The 15,688-nt window shown below is 44.1% G+C and overlaps 1 protein-coding gene across 1 annotated transcript in view; it reads right to left on the bottom strand.

Moving 5' to 3' along the window:
* Positions 1–15,688, bottom strand: part of LOC143799021 (uncharacterized) — an 87,526-nt gene that overhangs the window by 35,829 nt on the left and 36,009 nt on the right. Inside the window, exons 35-39 of the mRNA XM_077281136.1 lie at positions 11,890–12,012; positions 10,711–10,791; positions 10,496–10,615; positions 9,319–9,399; positions 9,104–9,223 (exon numbers count right to left, since the gene is read on the bottom strand). Of these exons, the coding sequence (XP_077137251.1) occupies positions 9,104–9,223; positions 9,319–9,399; positions 10,496–10,615; positions 10,711–10,791; positions 11,890–12,012 (525 nt within the window). The remainder of the gene's footprint in view (positions 1–9,103; positions 9,224–9,318; positions 9,400–10,495; positions 10,616–10,710; positions 10,792–11,889; positions 12,013–15,688) is intronic.

Genomic DNA, 15,688 nt, shown 5'->3' on the forward strand with positions numbered 1-15,688 from the left:
AACGTATCGGAGGAAGCCTCGACTCCTCCCACAGCAGCTGACACCACCGACCCTGCTGGTTTGAGACGCTCTGAACGTTCAACGGCTGGTGTACCCCCTGTTCGCTACAATCAGGACGAGTTCATCTGGCAGCAGATTGTGCAAGGACTGGAAGATTGCCAACAGGAACTCCTGAAGATCTCGCCCGTGGAATGGCAAGCAGAAAGAGGGGGGGAATGTAAGGAGATAAAAGCACAAGAAGAGTCTGGGGGCGGTTACCTTCTCGGCTCTGTGCCCGGAATCATTGAGCTGTGCTGCGGGATCCCTAGGGAGAGACTGATAGACTGGGACAGAAAGGAAGCAGCCAGAGGGCGGGAAAGGGATGCGCGCAGGAGACAGAGCAGCGTGCAGAGCAGGGTGCAGCTGCGATCCAGAAGAGAGAGAGAGCTCCCAGTCTGAGGACAAATAGAAAGAGACTGCCCAGAAAGACTGTATCTCGTGAGTACATAAAGCGGACTCTGCTGTGACTGGAGAGGGGCGCTTTGAGACCCGTTTTAGAGACTACGACACCCTGGTCCCCGCGGTATCAGTACAGAGACTTAAAAGTACAGAGCCCCTGACTCCTGGTACAGAGACTTAACAGTGCAGAGCCCCTGTTTTCCTGGTATAGAGACAACAGTGCGGAGCCCCGATTTCCTGGTTGTGCTGTAAAAGTTAAAGACTCAGAGCCTGTGCATACCACATTAACTCCCGAAACCCCAGGAAGCAGGCTCTCAGAGACTACTCTGCCCATGGACAACAGCGGGACGACAAGTGCCGCTGTTTCTCGGCGCCTATGTTGGAGAAGACGACCCTCCAAGCAAGTCATCTTCAGACTGATAAGTGTTCTTTTCTCAAGGAATCCTGCTTAATTCTGTTATATTGTTTAACTCCCGTATTTTTGCATTGTTTTATTGTTAGTTATTTTGCATTGCTCCCTCCCTGCGAGGAGAACCTTATTCCTGTTATTAAACCCCTCAACTGTTGGTCTGTCTGTTCCGTGGTGACATACTCAGTACCTGCATCCTATTACAGATTTGTATTGCAGCACTCCCTTAACCAGGTCTGTGTCCCCGCTGCTCCTGCGTTTCTCCAACTGCATGGCCCCTGTGCTGAGAACACTTGCTGCCAGGACCTTTCCTTCATGATGGCAGTTAGTGTGTCCTGAGGTGGTCTGGGGGGAGAAAGATGGCCCCCGAGATCTCAGAGGCGCTTCTCGTGCTGTGTGAGAAGCGCCAGGACTGGGGGGCGGAGCCTCCACATCGTATCATTGCATGGGCGGAGATAAGGGTTGCGGCCTAGCACAGGGCCGAAGCCGGGGAATAAATTTGCGGTGCCGCCCGGCGCTGAGGCAGGATTGTGCGCCCCCGCAGTCAAAACCTTGAAAGGATCCGTCACCCCTTCATTCCACTTGGAAAAATGTAAAAATTGGTAACAATGTAAAAATAAAATAATAAAGACCAGACCCATGTGCCTCCTACGGACACTAAGCAAGAACTGGTTCTCTGGGAACCAGCACGAGGGTGTATACTGCAGAGGAGGAGCTAACTTTTTTTGTGTTAACTTAGTGAGTGTCAGCCTCCTAGTGGCAAGAAGCATACACCCATGGTCTGTGTCCCCCAAAGAGGCGAAGGAGAAAAGTAGAGTTAATAGTAAACTATATGCCTCAATATAGGTATCAAAATAGGCTGCATAAAAATGGGAGGGTGTACAAAATGTACAGAGTCCATATTGCTAAAATCATCTGTCCGCTTTGGAAAGAATAACTGAGTTCTTAACTTGCTTAGTTACTATGAGAAAATGTTTAAAACTTGTTGACACATCTGAGAAAACATCCCTAAGATCAAGTTGTAAATTTAAGAAATGTTGTCTTGCAAGGGTATTCACACTTAACTCAACTATTTCAACTTGCCAAACCCAGCTTGCAGTTGCTAATGGGCTAATGTTAATGGGGCTGCAGCTTTAGGGAGAGGTACATTATACAGTAAGTATATTAACAGTGCCTATATATGCAAATGTGAATTCTAGCTTATTAGTAAGGATTATAACATCAGCAGTTGTAAGGTGGTAATGAAGAAATCTGATAGATTTTCTCATGACAGCATGGACAATTTCCCATGACAATTACTAACTAGGGAAGTCTAGTAAAATTATTAGATCCTTCAACAGCCACTCACTCAGGGGCTGACTGGCCCATGTGGCAAAGAGGCAAATGCCCCCCGGGCCGCTCCCCCAGCAGCTGTTCAGGGCCGGCTGCCTGGTGGTGGCTACAGCCACACAGCAAATTGTGCGCAGCCATGTCTGCTGTACTGTGACGTGGCTGGCAGCAGACACAGCCGCATCACAGTTAGCACACACGTCTGCGCTGGGGCCAGGAGCTATGCTTGGCTGTCACCTTGACGGCTGCGCAGCTACTGCTCCCTTCATGTTCTCTATACTTCCAGGTTAGCTGTTGGACATGCACGATGGCGTCCTCACGCACACGCCGACATGACCCAGATGCTAGGAGCAGAGAGGCACTGCAGGGGAGCGACTGGTGAGGTAAGTATGAAGAACTTTTTTGTTTTCTTTATAAAATAAATTTAATGGTGGGTAACTGCAAGTTATGAAGTGGGGGGTGTAAGGAGGCTGCACATGATAGAATTTGTGGGTTAAAGGAGACTGCACATGATGGAGTGAGGGGGTAAGTGGGGCTGCACATGAAGGTTGAGTGGGGCTGTACATGGAGTGGGGCTGCACATGATGAAGGGGAGTGGGGCTGCACATGATAGTTTAGTGGATAAAGGAGACTGCACATGATGAAGTGGGGAGAGTGGGGCTGTACATGATGGAATGGGGCAGCACATGAAGGGGGATTGCGCATGATGAAGGGGGAGTGGGGCTGCACATGAAGTGGGGGGTAAGGGGGACTGCACATGATGAAGTGGGGGGTAAGGGGGACTGCACATGAAGTGGGGGTAATGGGGACTGCACATGATAAAGTGGAGTGTAAGATGGACTGCACATGAAGTGGGGGGTAAGGGTGACTGCACATAATGAAGTGGGGGGTAAGGGGACTGCACATGATGAAGGGGGGGTAAGGGGACTGCACATGATGAAGTGGGAGAAGGGGACTGCAGGACTGCACATGATGAAGTGTGTCTGATGTGGGACTGCTCATGATGAAATGGAAGGGGGATAGGGGGCTGCAAATGATGAAGGGTCACTGCAGATGAAGTGAGGGGGTAATCGAGGACTGCAATGAATGAAGTAAGGGGACTTCAAATTAAAGTGGGGGGACTGCAAAATTATAAATTCAGTGTGAGGGACAGGGGACAGCAATTTAATTGAAGGTGGGGAGAGCAAATGATCAATTGAAGAGGGTGGTGAGAGCAAATGATGATCTAGGGGAAGAACAAATAATGAATTTTAAGGGTGGGGAAGTAAATGATGTATTGAATGTGGGGTAGAGCAGTTGATAATGAATAGAGGGTGAGAGAGAAAGACATGACAATGAATTGGGGTGGGAGGGGCATGTAACTATAATGAATTGGGGTTAGGGTTAGAGTGGTACATAGTGCAGGGCGTTGAGGATGAAGTGACTGGTAATGCATTGGGGGAAAGAGTACAGGTGCTAATTAATTTATATATTAAATGGGGAAAGTGGCTATTTATAGTTAGTGGGTGCACAGTGGTGGATTATAATTTATATTTGGAATGGTCAGTTAATAATAATAATTATAATAATTTTATTTCTATAGTGCCAACACTTTACATTTTAGACGGGACTTGTACAGACAATGGACATTAAGCATAGCAATAAACACATAGATCAACAGATACCAAAAGGAATGAGGGCCCTGCTCGCAAGCTTACAATCTATGAGGTTGCATAATAACCAATTATATATTTTGTGGGTGCACCTCTGTATTCAGATGTCTAGTGTACACCATGTTCCAAATTATTATGCAAATTGGATTTAAGTGTCATAAAGATTTAATTGTTTTGTTTTTCAAATAAACTCGTGGATGGTATTGTGTCTCAGGGCTCAATGGATCACTGAAATCAATCTTAAACACATGTGATCATTAGTTTTCCAGGTGATTCTAATTAAAGAAAAACTACTTTAAAATTATGTTCCACATTATAAAGCAGACCACAGGTTTCAAGCAAAATGGGAAATAAAAAGGATCTCTCTGCTGCTGAAAAGCATTAAATAGTGCAATGCCTTGGTCAAAGTATGAAAACATTAGATATTTCACGAAAACTTAAGAGTGATCATCATACTGTGAAGAGATTTGTGACTGAAACAGAGCACAGACAGAGTTCATGCAGATAAAGGCATAATGAGGAAGGTTTCTGCCAGACAAATTCATCGGATAAAGAGAGCAGCTGCCAAAATACCATTACAAAGCAGCAAACAGTTATTTGAAGCTGCTGGTGCCTCTGGAGTCCTTCGAACCTCAAGGTGTAGGATCCTTCAAAGGCTTGCTGTGGTGCATAAACCTACTATTCGGCCACCCCTAAACAGTGTTCACAAGCCGAAACGGTTGCAGTGGGCCCAGACACACATGAAGACTGATTTCCAAACAGTCTTGCTTACTGATGAGTGTCGAGCAACCCTGGGTGGTCCAGATGGATGGAGTAGTGGATGGTTGGTGGATGGCCACCATGTCCCAACAAGGCTGCAACGTCAGCAAGGAGATGGAGGAGTAATGTTTTGGGCTGGAATCATGGGGAAACAGCTGGAAGGGCCCTTTAAGGTACCTGAAGGTTTGAAAATGACCTCGGCAAAGTATATAGAGTTTCTGACTGACAACCTTCTTCCATGGTATAAAAATCATCTTCATGCATGTCAATGCACCATCTCATGCTGAAAAGAATAACTCTGAGTCATTGGCTGCTATGGGCATAAAAGGAGATAAACTCATGGTATTGCCACCATCTTCCCCTGACCTCAACCCTATACAGAACCTTTGGAGTATCATCAAGCAAAAGATCTATGAGGGTGAGAGGCAGTTCACATCAAAACAGCAGCTCTGGGAGGCGATTCTGACTTCATGCAAAGAAATACAAGCAGAAACTCTCCAAATACTCACAAGTTCAATGGAGGCGAGAATTGTGAAGGTGATAACAAAGAAGGGTTCCTATGGTTACATGTGACTTGGCCTGTTAGGATGTTTTGGAGTTAAATAGCTTTTTTGTTCAGTGAATGTGACCTCCTAATGCTGCATATTCCACAAATTAGCATTTTCAGTTCTTTAAAACAGATCAAATGTTTAGAAATTCTACTGTGCCTAATAATTTGGAACAGTGCATTTTGAGTTTTTATTCATTTTGGAGATTATACTGTTATCATTGGGAGGTTTCTCCAATAAAATTCGATGTATACTCTAACGGGTGATGACTTTTATTAGACTGACTGTCATTTGCACCGACCATTTAGGAAAATCTGAGAAAAATATAATTTGCATAATAATTTGGAACATGGTGTAGAAGAAAGGGAAAAAGTGGGGAATGTGGTCTGGAAGCCGTTCTCTAGGTAACTGTGTTATTTTATGCAGAGACGAGTCCTGGCTGGAAGAAGTGATGGCAGTCTGTGCTGGATGAAAATGAAAAGCAAAGATCAAGGACTTCAGCTAGAGACGTCACTAGTGAGTCAGTGTATTACCTGTACACTGACACTATACACTGTATACTATATACAAAGCTCCTATGTATAATGTCACTGGCAGTGGTGATCACTGTATTACCTGTACACTGACACCTTATACAGATCTCCTGTGTATAATGTCACCAGTGATCACTGTAATATCTTTACACTGACCGTAAATACAGAGTTCTTGTATACAATGGCACTTAGTGTTGTGCTTTTTTAAAATTAATGATCAGTATTGTAGTATACAAGTAGTAAAAGTTGTACACTCCCTGACAGAAGTAATGTCGCTTATCCATGTTATGTAAATAAAAGCTTATAACCAGAAGTTAAATTCATCCATTGGTTGCATAAATTATTCTTTTGAAAGCTGAAACCTTCCAAAATGTGGTTTAGGTTAAGAAAATAAATTGACATCAATGCAGAAATATTGATCAGTTAATGGACACAGAATGGTCAGATTTTAGCAAGACAAAAGTTTTGTCGCCTGGTCATATAATGCACCCAATCCTAGATTACATCCTCACCTGTGCTCAGTAAATGATCGGTTATTTAGTGTGTGTGTATAAAAAGAAACCCAGCACCCCAGACCTTCATTTGCACTGCAACTTGAGCTCTTGACAACATGCCAAAAATAAACCCTGCGACCAAAGCCTGGATTATCAAGAGGCTGAAGACCAGATCCACTGCAGAGGTGGCGGGCACCTTTAATGTGTCTCAGCGTCAAGTACAAAGAATTAAAAAAAAGATTTGAAGAGACTGGATGTCACGGGAGTACTGGGTAGACTACAGCTGATTACCCGGACCCCGCAAGACAACTGCTCACGAGGAATGTTTGTTGGTTCGAAAATCCAAAGCAAGCCCCTCTTCCACAGCAGTAGAGCTCCAACAGGTCTGGTCACCTCAAGTCCCTGTGTCAACTAGTTAAATTCACCGCACGTGACATGCCGATCATTAGCAAGGCGCGGGAGCGCCGCTTGTCATAACAGACACTGCAGGTCCACACTACTGGACAGGATCTTCCATAGGCGGACATTTAGATTACAATAGAGCTTATATTGCACCGCTGGGACTTTCCGCCTTCTCTGTGTATCACTATCTTAGCTGGAACAAGCGATTACGTGACAAAGGCTCTGGTTGAGCTGAAACATTGTATATAAAAAAGCGCAGATGCTGTAATATTCTGTTACACTCCCAGTTTATGTATAATAAATTTATACCAGACTTTGCATAAGAAACCTAGAGAGAGTGCAGTGAATTTAACTTTTACTGTTATTCTGGGCCATTGGTCCGTTACACCAGCACCTCGCCATATTAAGGCTGAGTGCACACCTAAACCTTTACCTGTGTCAACTAGAACAGTTTGTAGGATTCTGTCTCAAAATGGCCTCCATGGTCGAATCAGTGCCCAGAAGCCAGCACTAACAAAAGGCAAATAAAAAACCGTGTGGCATTTGCAAACTCCCACAGCCTGCTAAATAGATGGACGCTGGAAAAGTGGCAGAAGATGGATTTCTCTTCAGTAGAATTACACCACAGCTGCCACAAACACTGCAGGAGACCTACTGGAGCCCGTATGGATCCAAAATACACCCAGAAGACAGTTAAATTTGGTGGTTGAAAGATCATGGTCTGGGGTTACATTCAGTATGGGGGTGTGCGAAACATTTGCAAGGTGGAAGGCAATATCAATAGCCTAAAATATCAAGAAGTATTAGCTACCTCTTATATTCCAAATCATAAAAGAGGTCAAATTCTGCAGCAGGATGGTGCTCCATCTCTACAACAAAGTTCCTCCAGGCAAAAAAGATCAAGGTGCTCAAGGACTGGCCAGCCCAGTCACCAGACATGAACATCATTGAGCATGTTTGGGGAAGGATGAAAGAGGAAGCTTGGAAGACAAAACCAAAGAATGTAGATGAGCACCACAACTTCATTCATCAATGTTATGCAACATATATTTGTATTTTAAGTTAATTATTTGTCTGTGGGCAACAAAAATGTTGTCTTGCCAAAATCTGTCCATTCTGTGTCCATTAACTGATCAATATTTCTGCTTTGATAACAATTTATTTTCTTAACCTAAATCACATTTTGGAGGGTTCCAGCTTTCAAAAGAATAACTTATACAACCAATGGATGAATTTAACATCAGGTTATAAGCTTTTATTTACATAACATGGATAAGCGACATAACTTCTGTCAGGGAGTGTATGGTGGCATCATTGGTCTTTGTATAGAATGTAGTTTCATGCAGAGATAATGGTGATATTATAATATTATGTATTCTCTGTGTAGTGGTGATAATACTAGGCACTGTGTAGCTGTATTGTTGTATGTTTGTAAGTAAGCTCCGTTATGGCACCATATCTAAGCAAGCTTGGTTCTGGTACTCTATCAATGTAGTAATCTAGATTATGGTACTGTATGTATGTCGTAATCTCAGTTCTGCTCCAGTTTCTATGTAGCAGACTTGGTTCCATGTAGTAGACTTATTAAGCTCGGTTCAGCTCCCTTATCTCTGTAGTAAGCTCGGTTCTGCTCCCATATCTCTGCAGTAAGCTCAGTTCTGCTCCCATATCTCTGTAGTAAGCTTGGTTCTGCTCCCTTCTCTCTCTAGTATGCTAGGTTCTGCTCCCATATCTCTGTAGTAAGTTTGGTTCTGCTCCCATATCTCTGTAGTAAGGTCGATTCTGTTCCCATATCTCTGCAGTAAGCTCGGTTCTGCTCCCATTTCTCTGCACTAAGCTCGGTTCTGCTCCCATATCTCTGTAGTAAGCTTGGTTCTGCTCCCATATCTTTGCACTAAGCTCGGTTCTGCGTCCATATCTCTGTAGTAAGCTCGGTTCTGTTCCCATATCTCTGTAGTAAGCTCGTTTCTGCTTCCTTATCTCTGTAGTAAGCTCGTTTCTGCTGCCATATCTCTGTAGTAAGCTCGGTTCTGTTCCCCTATCTCTGTAGTAAGCTTGGTTCTGCTCCCATATCCTTGTTGTTAGCTCGGTTCTGCTCCCATATCTCTGTAGTAAGCTCGGTTCTGCTCCCATATCTTTGCAGTAAGCTCGGTTCGGCTCCCATATCTCTGAATCTAGTAAGTTCAGTTCTGCTCCCATATCTCTATAATAAGCTCTGTTCTGCTCCCATATCTCTGTAGTAAGCTCTGTTCTGCTCACATATCTCTGTAGTAAGCTCCGTTCAGTTCCCATATCTGTGTACCAGCCTGTTTTTAAAGCCTGTTATATCTGCTACTTTAATGCAGTGGCCAGATATAAGCAGGGAAAAGGAGGGCCACCGCAACACGAGGGCCACTGCCTTGTGATTGCCCCCCAGGCTGAAAATTGCCAGCCAGCCCCTGCACTCACTGATGGTTTCCAGATATGCATTTTTATTTTAATTTTATTTTTTTCATTAAACGTAACGTGAAAATGTAAATGGCTCATAAAGGTAACATACCTGTAGTAGATGGTTTTGATGTGACATTTGTAGTAGATACTGTAGAGGCGGGCACATTGGTAGTGGTAGAAGACTGGCTCACTGTCTGGACTGGTCCTGTACTACTGACTGCTGGACTCACTTATGTTGATAAAATAAAACATGAAATTATGTTATCATCAAGGTCCGATCATAGTTACTGATGAGGGAATATATGAGAGAATTTGGTAGCCCACCTGTAGTTGATGCTGCTGTTGTGTTGGGTCCATTGGGCTGCTGCACAGGCGCATTAGTTACAGGAACAATCAGAGCCTCAGCTGAGGAAAGAACATAGGAATTAAACAATGGGATCTTGGCGACAGAAGAAATATAGTAATACCTTATCACAAAAATTATGAAGATAGAAAAGTATTTTGCAATGCTATGAGACATGACTTGATCCTGTCCTTGGCACTAATTACTATAATAATGCAGAAGGCTGTGATGTGTTCATGTGTATGACACCTCAAGCTTCATAAAGAGTACAGTTATTGTTGGCCGCCATTTTTCTTTTATGTAAAAACAAGGAATATGGTAATTTTCCTAGAGCAATATTTTCCTCCACTTCTGTGGAGATACTGTGTATAGAGGGTTAAAAGAGACCTAAACCCATCAAATTCAACCTCTTATTCCTACATAGAACAATTAATCCAATGGAAGGTAACAGAACAGGATTTTAAATGTAATTGTCATTTTATAGCCCCTGTACCATGAAGAAATTTTTTATAATGAATTAAACATTGGAGTTTGGGAGATGCAAAAAAGTAGAGTTACGGTAATAGTAAACTATATGCCTCAATATAGGTATCAAAATAGGCTGCATCAAACAGGAGGGTGTACAATAGGTACAGAGTCCATGTGGCTGAAATCATTAGTCCACTTTGGAAAGAATAACTGAGTTCTTAACTTGCTGCTTAGTTACTATGAGAAAATGTTTAAAACTTGTTGACTCATCCGAGAAAACATCCCTAAGGTCAAGTTATCAATTGTAAATTTAAGAAATGTTGTCCTGCAAGGGTATTCACACTTAACTCAACTAATTCACCTTGCCAAACCCAGCTTGCAGTTGCCAATGGGCTAATGTTAATGGGGCTGCAGCTTTAGGGAGAGTTATATTATACAGTAAGTATATTAACCGTGAATTCTAGCTTATTAGTAAGGATTATAACATCAGCAGTTGTAAGGTGGTAGTGAAGAAATCTGATAGATTTTCTCTCGACAGCAGGGACAATTTCCCATGACAATTACTAATTAGGGAAGATTAGTAAAATTATTAGACCCATCAACATCCCCTCACTGATGGTTTCTAGATATGCATTTTTTTTTTCATTAAACGTAATGTGAAAATGTAAATGGCTCATAAAGGTAACATACCTGTAGTAGATGGTTTTGATGTGACATTTGTAGTAGATACTGTAGAGGCGGGCACATTGGTAGTGGTAGAAGACTGGCTCACTGTCTGGACTGGTCCTGTACTACTGACTGCTGGACTCACTTATGTTGATAAAATAAAACATGAAATTATGTTATCACCAAGGTCCGATCATAGTTACTGATGAGGGAATATATGAGAGAATTCGGTAGCCCACCTGTAGTTGATGCTGTTGTTGTGTTGGGTCCATTGGGCTGCTGCACAGGCGCATTAGTTACAGGAACAATCAGAGCCTCAGCTGAGGAAAGAACATAGGAATTGAAGAAAGGGATCTCAGCAACAGAAGAAATATAGTAATACCTTATCACAAAAAATATGATGACAGAAAAGTATTTTGCAATGCTATGAGACATGACGTGATCCTGTCCTTGGCACTAATTACTATAATAATGCAGAAGGCTGTGATGTGTTCATGTGTATGACACCTCAAGCTGCATAAAGAGTACAGTTATTGTTGGCCGCCATTTTTCTTTTATGTAAAAGCAAGGAATATGGTAATTTTCCTAGAGTTATATTTTCCTCCACTTCTGTGGAGATACTGTGTATAAAGGGTTAAAAGAGACCTAAACCCATCAAATTCAACCTCTTATTCTTACATAGAACAATTAATCCAAAGGAAGGTAACAGAACAGGATTTTAAATGTAATTGTCATTTTATAGCCCCTGTACCATGAAGACATTTTTTTATAATGAATTAAACATCGGAGTTTGGGAGATGCAAAAAAGTTGAGTTACGGTAATAGTAAACTATATGCCTCAATATAGGTATCAAAATAGGCTGCATCAAACAGGAGGGTGTACAATAGGTACAGAGTCCATGTGGCTGAAATCATTAGTCCACTTTGGAAAGAATAACTGAGTTCTTAACTTGCTGCTTAGTTACTATGAGAAAATGTTTAAAACTTGTTGACTCATCCGAGAAACCATCCCTAAGATCAAGTTATCAATTGTAAATTTAAGAAATGTTGTCCTGCAAGGGTATTCACACTTAACTCAACTATTTCAATTTGCCAAACCCAGCTTGCAGTTGCCAATGGGCTTATGTCAATGGGGCTGCAGCTTTGGTATATTATACAGTAAGTATATTAACCGTGAATTCTAGCTTATTAGTAAGGATTATAACATCAGCAGTTGTAAGGTGGTAATGAAGAAATCTGATCAGATTTTCTCTCGACAGCAGGAACAATTTTCCATAACAATTACAAATTAGGGAAGACTAGTAAAATTATTAGATCCATCAACGGCCCCTCACTGATGGTTTCCAGATATGTGTTTTTATTTTTATTTTTCATTAAAAGTAATGTGAAAATGTAAATGGCTCATAAAGGTAACATACCTGTAGTAGATGGTTTTGATGTGACATTTGTAGCAGGTACTGTAGAGGTGGGCACATTGGTAGTGGTAGAAGACTGGCTCACTGTCTGGACTGGTCCTGTACTACTGACTGCTGGACTCACTTCTGTTGATAACATAAAACATGAAATGATGTTAGGCTAGTTTCACACTAGTGTTTTGCTGAGCTGCGGAGGGCTGCGCACTTCCTCCGTGAAACCCCACCCACCTCCGCCGCTCAGCTCTGCCTACGTTCGCATGTGGCTTGCGTACCTATCTTTAACATTAGGTACGCAGGTGGTGCGGATGTCTCCGCATGCGTTGTTTTGATGATGCGTCGACCCGCGTCGAACGCAGCTGGTTGGAATTTCTTATTTTCTCTGCATCATCAAAACGACGCATGCGGAGGCATCTGCATACATCCGCATGACCTGCGTACCTAATGTTAAAGATAGGTACGCAGGCCGCATGCGGACGTAGACGGAGCTGAGCGGTGGAGGAGCGGCCGTGGGCAGGGCTTCACGGAGGAATCTCTGAGACCTATGACCTTTAGGTCTCGACGGCTTGGGTCGGGACTTCCAATGTTGGTTAGGTCTGTACGAGACCTGAGCTCCTCCATCTCTTCGTAGAGAACATCCTGAAGCGGACAAAGTAATGATAGTGGCCCAGCCTGGAGTGGAGTGAAATGAATGGAAACGGATTTGTTGCTGTCTCTGAAAGGGAAGCCTAAGTCTCTGTTGGGGAAGGAATTTGCTCTTTCCGTCCGTAACATCGGAAATAAGCTGATTCATCTTTTTCTCTAAATAAGTGACCGCTTTGATAAAGAAGGGAGGTGAGAGACTTTTTTGATGCAGAGTCCGCCTTCCACTCCCTGAGCCATAATGTCCTTCTCATAGTGATGGCATTGGCTGCTGACTGAGCAGCACAACCGGCCGCATCCAAGGATGCATGTACCAGGTAATCGCCTGCTCGGGAAATTGGATTGGCAAGGTGCGCCGTCTCTGGAGGAAAGTTACTGCTCTGAAGTGCAGTAGCTATGGTCTCTGACCAAAAAAATCATTGCCTTAGCTACCTATGCTGCGGCAAAGGATGGATAGAGAGCCGAACCTGAGGCCTCAAAGACAGGGCGAGCCAAACTTTCTATCTGACAGTCTGTGGGATTTTTGATGGATGAGCCATCCGGCACGGACAGAAGAGTTTTCTGAAAATCTGGCGAATCCGGATAGAAGGAACCATCAGATTCACACTCAGATTCGCGTTCACTACTGACCTCTGGAGAGGGAGAGCGAGAAACAGAGCTCTGTGGTGACAAGGCACGTTGTTATGATCCCAGTGGTAGAGGATCTCTGATATTCCGGCAAGATAGCAAAAAACTAAATACTGCTCTAGGGAGGTGGAAACTGGGCTAACCGCATACCTGATCCTAACACACACAACTAGAAGCAGCCGGTGAACGTGCCTACGTTGGTTCTAGACGTCTCGAGCCAGCCGGAGAACTGACTACCCCTAGAGGGAAAATAAGACCTCACTTGCCTCCAGAGAAATTGAACCCCAAAGATATAGAAAGCCCCCAACAAATAATAACGGTGAGGCAAGAGGAAAACACAAACGTAGAAATGAACTAGATTCAGCAAAGTGAGGCCCACTAGTCTAGATAGGCAGAAAATAGATAGTGGACTATGCGGTCAGCAGAAAACCCTACAAAAACATCCACGCTGAACATTCAAGAACCCCCACACCGACTGACAGTGCGGAGGGAGAATATCAGCCCCCCTAGAGCTTCCAGCGAGCCAGAAAATCAAATTTTAAGCAAGCTGGACAAAAACACTGAAAAATGCAAACGATCCAAATTATACAAAACGGACTTAGCTTTTCTTGCATGAGACAGACTGAAAGGAATCCGGAGGAGACCATATAGGTCTGGATACAACTATGCCAGGCAAGAGACTGAGTCCAGAGGAGACTTAAATAGGGAACACCCGCTGCTTAACGACACAGCTGGAGCTCAGGCCTGCAACAAGACATGCCTAACACAATACCGTTAGTGACCACCAGAGGGAGCCCAGAAACACAGTTCACAACAGTACCCCCCCCTTGAGGAGGGGTCACCGAACCCTCACCAAGACCCCCAGGGCGATCAGGATGAGCAGCGTGAAAGGCATGAACCAAATCAGCCGCATGAACATCAGAGGCGACAACCCAGGAATTATCCTCCTGACCATAGCCTTTCCACTTAACTAAATACTGGAGTTTCCGTCTAGAGATACGAGAATCCAGAATCTTCTCCGCCACGTACTCCAACTCGCCCTCAACCAAAACCGGGGCAGGAGGCTCAACAGCAGGAACCATAGGCACCACGTACCGCCGCAACAAGGACCTATGGAACACATTATGAATAGCAAATGACGCTGGAAGGTCCAAGCGAAAAGACACCGGGTTAAGGATTTCCAAAATCTTATAAGGACCGATAAAGCGAGGCTTGAACTTAGGAGAGGAGACTTTCAAAGGAACATGCCGAGAAGACAACCAAACCAAATCCCCAACACGAAGTCGGGGACCCACACCGCGGCGGCGGTTGGCAAAACGCTGGGCCTTGTCTTGTGACAATTTCAAATTGTCCACCACATGGTTCCAAATCCGCTGCAACCTATCCACCACAGAATCAACCCCAGGACAGTCAGAAGGTTCAACCTGGCCCGAGGAGAAACGAGGATGGAAACCAGAGTTGCAGAAAAAGGGTGAAACCAAAGTGGCAGAACTAGCCCGATTATTAAGGGCAAACTCGGCCAGTGGCAAAAAGGTAACCCAGTCGTCCTGATCAGCAGAAACAAAACATCTCAAATAAGTCTCCAACGTCTGATTAGTTCGCTCGGTCTGGCCATTAGTCTGAGGATGAAAAGCCGACGAAAAGGACAAATCAATACCCATCTTAGCACAAAAGGATCGCCAGAATCTGGACACAAACTGGGATCCTCTGTCAGACACAATATTCTCAGGGATGCCGTGCAAACAAACCACATTCTGAAAGAACAAAGGGACCAAATCAGAGGAGGAAGGCAACTTAGGCAAGGGCACCAAATGGACCATTTTAGAAAAACGATCGCACACCACCCAGATGACAGACATCTTCCGAGATACCGGAAGATCCGAAATGAAATCCATGGAAATGTGCGTCCAAGGCCTCTTCGGGATAGGCAAGGGCAAAAGCAACCCGCTGGCACGAGAACAGCAAGGCTTAGCCCGAGCACAAATCCCACAGGACTGCACAAAAGAACGCACATCCCGCGACAAGGAAGGCCACCAAAAGGACCTAGCCACCAAATCTCTGGTACCGAAAATCCCAGGATGTCCCACCAACACTGAAGAATGAACCTCAGAAATAACTCTGCTGGTCCATCTGTCAAGGACAAACAGTCTCTCTGTTTGTGGGCAACGATCAGGCCTATCAGCCTGAAATTTCTGCAGCACTCGTCGCAAATCTGGGGAAATGGCAGACAAAATCACTCCCTCTCTGAGAATACCAGCCGGCTCCGAGACTCCCGGAGAGTCAGGCACAAAACTCCTAGAAAGTGCATCAGCCTTCACGTTCTTCGAACCAGGCAGGTACGAGACCACAAAGTCAAAACGGGAGAAAAACAACGACCAACGAGCCTGTCTAGGATTCAGGCGCTTGGCAGACTCGAGGTAAATCAGATTTTTATGATCAGTCAAGACCACCACACGATGTCTAGCTCCCTCGAGCCAATGTCGCCACTCCTCAAATGCCCACTTCATAGCCAACAACTCCCGATTACCAACATCAT

This window comes from Ranitomeya variabilis, chromosome 1, assembly GCF_051348905.1.
Source record: "Ranitomeya variabilis isolate aRanVar5 chromosome 1, aRanVar5.hap1, whole genome shotgun sequence".
In the NCBI taxonomy this organism is placed as follows: Eukaryota; Metazoa; Chordata; class Amphibia; order Anura; family Dendrobatidae; genus Ranitomeya; species Ranitomeya variabilis.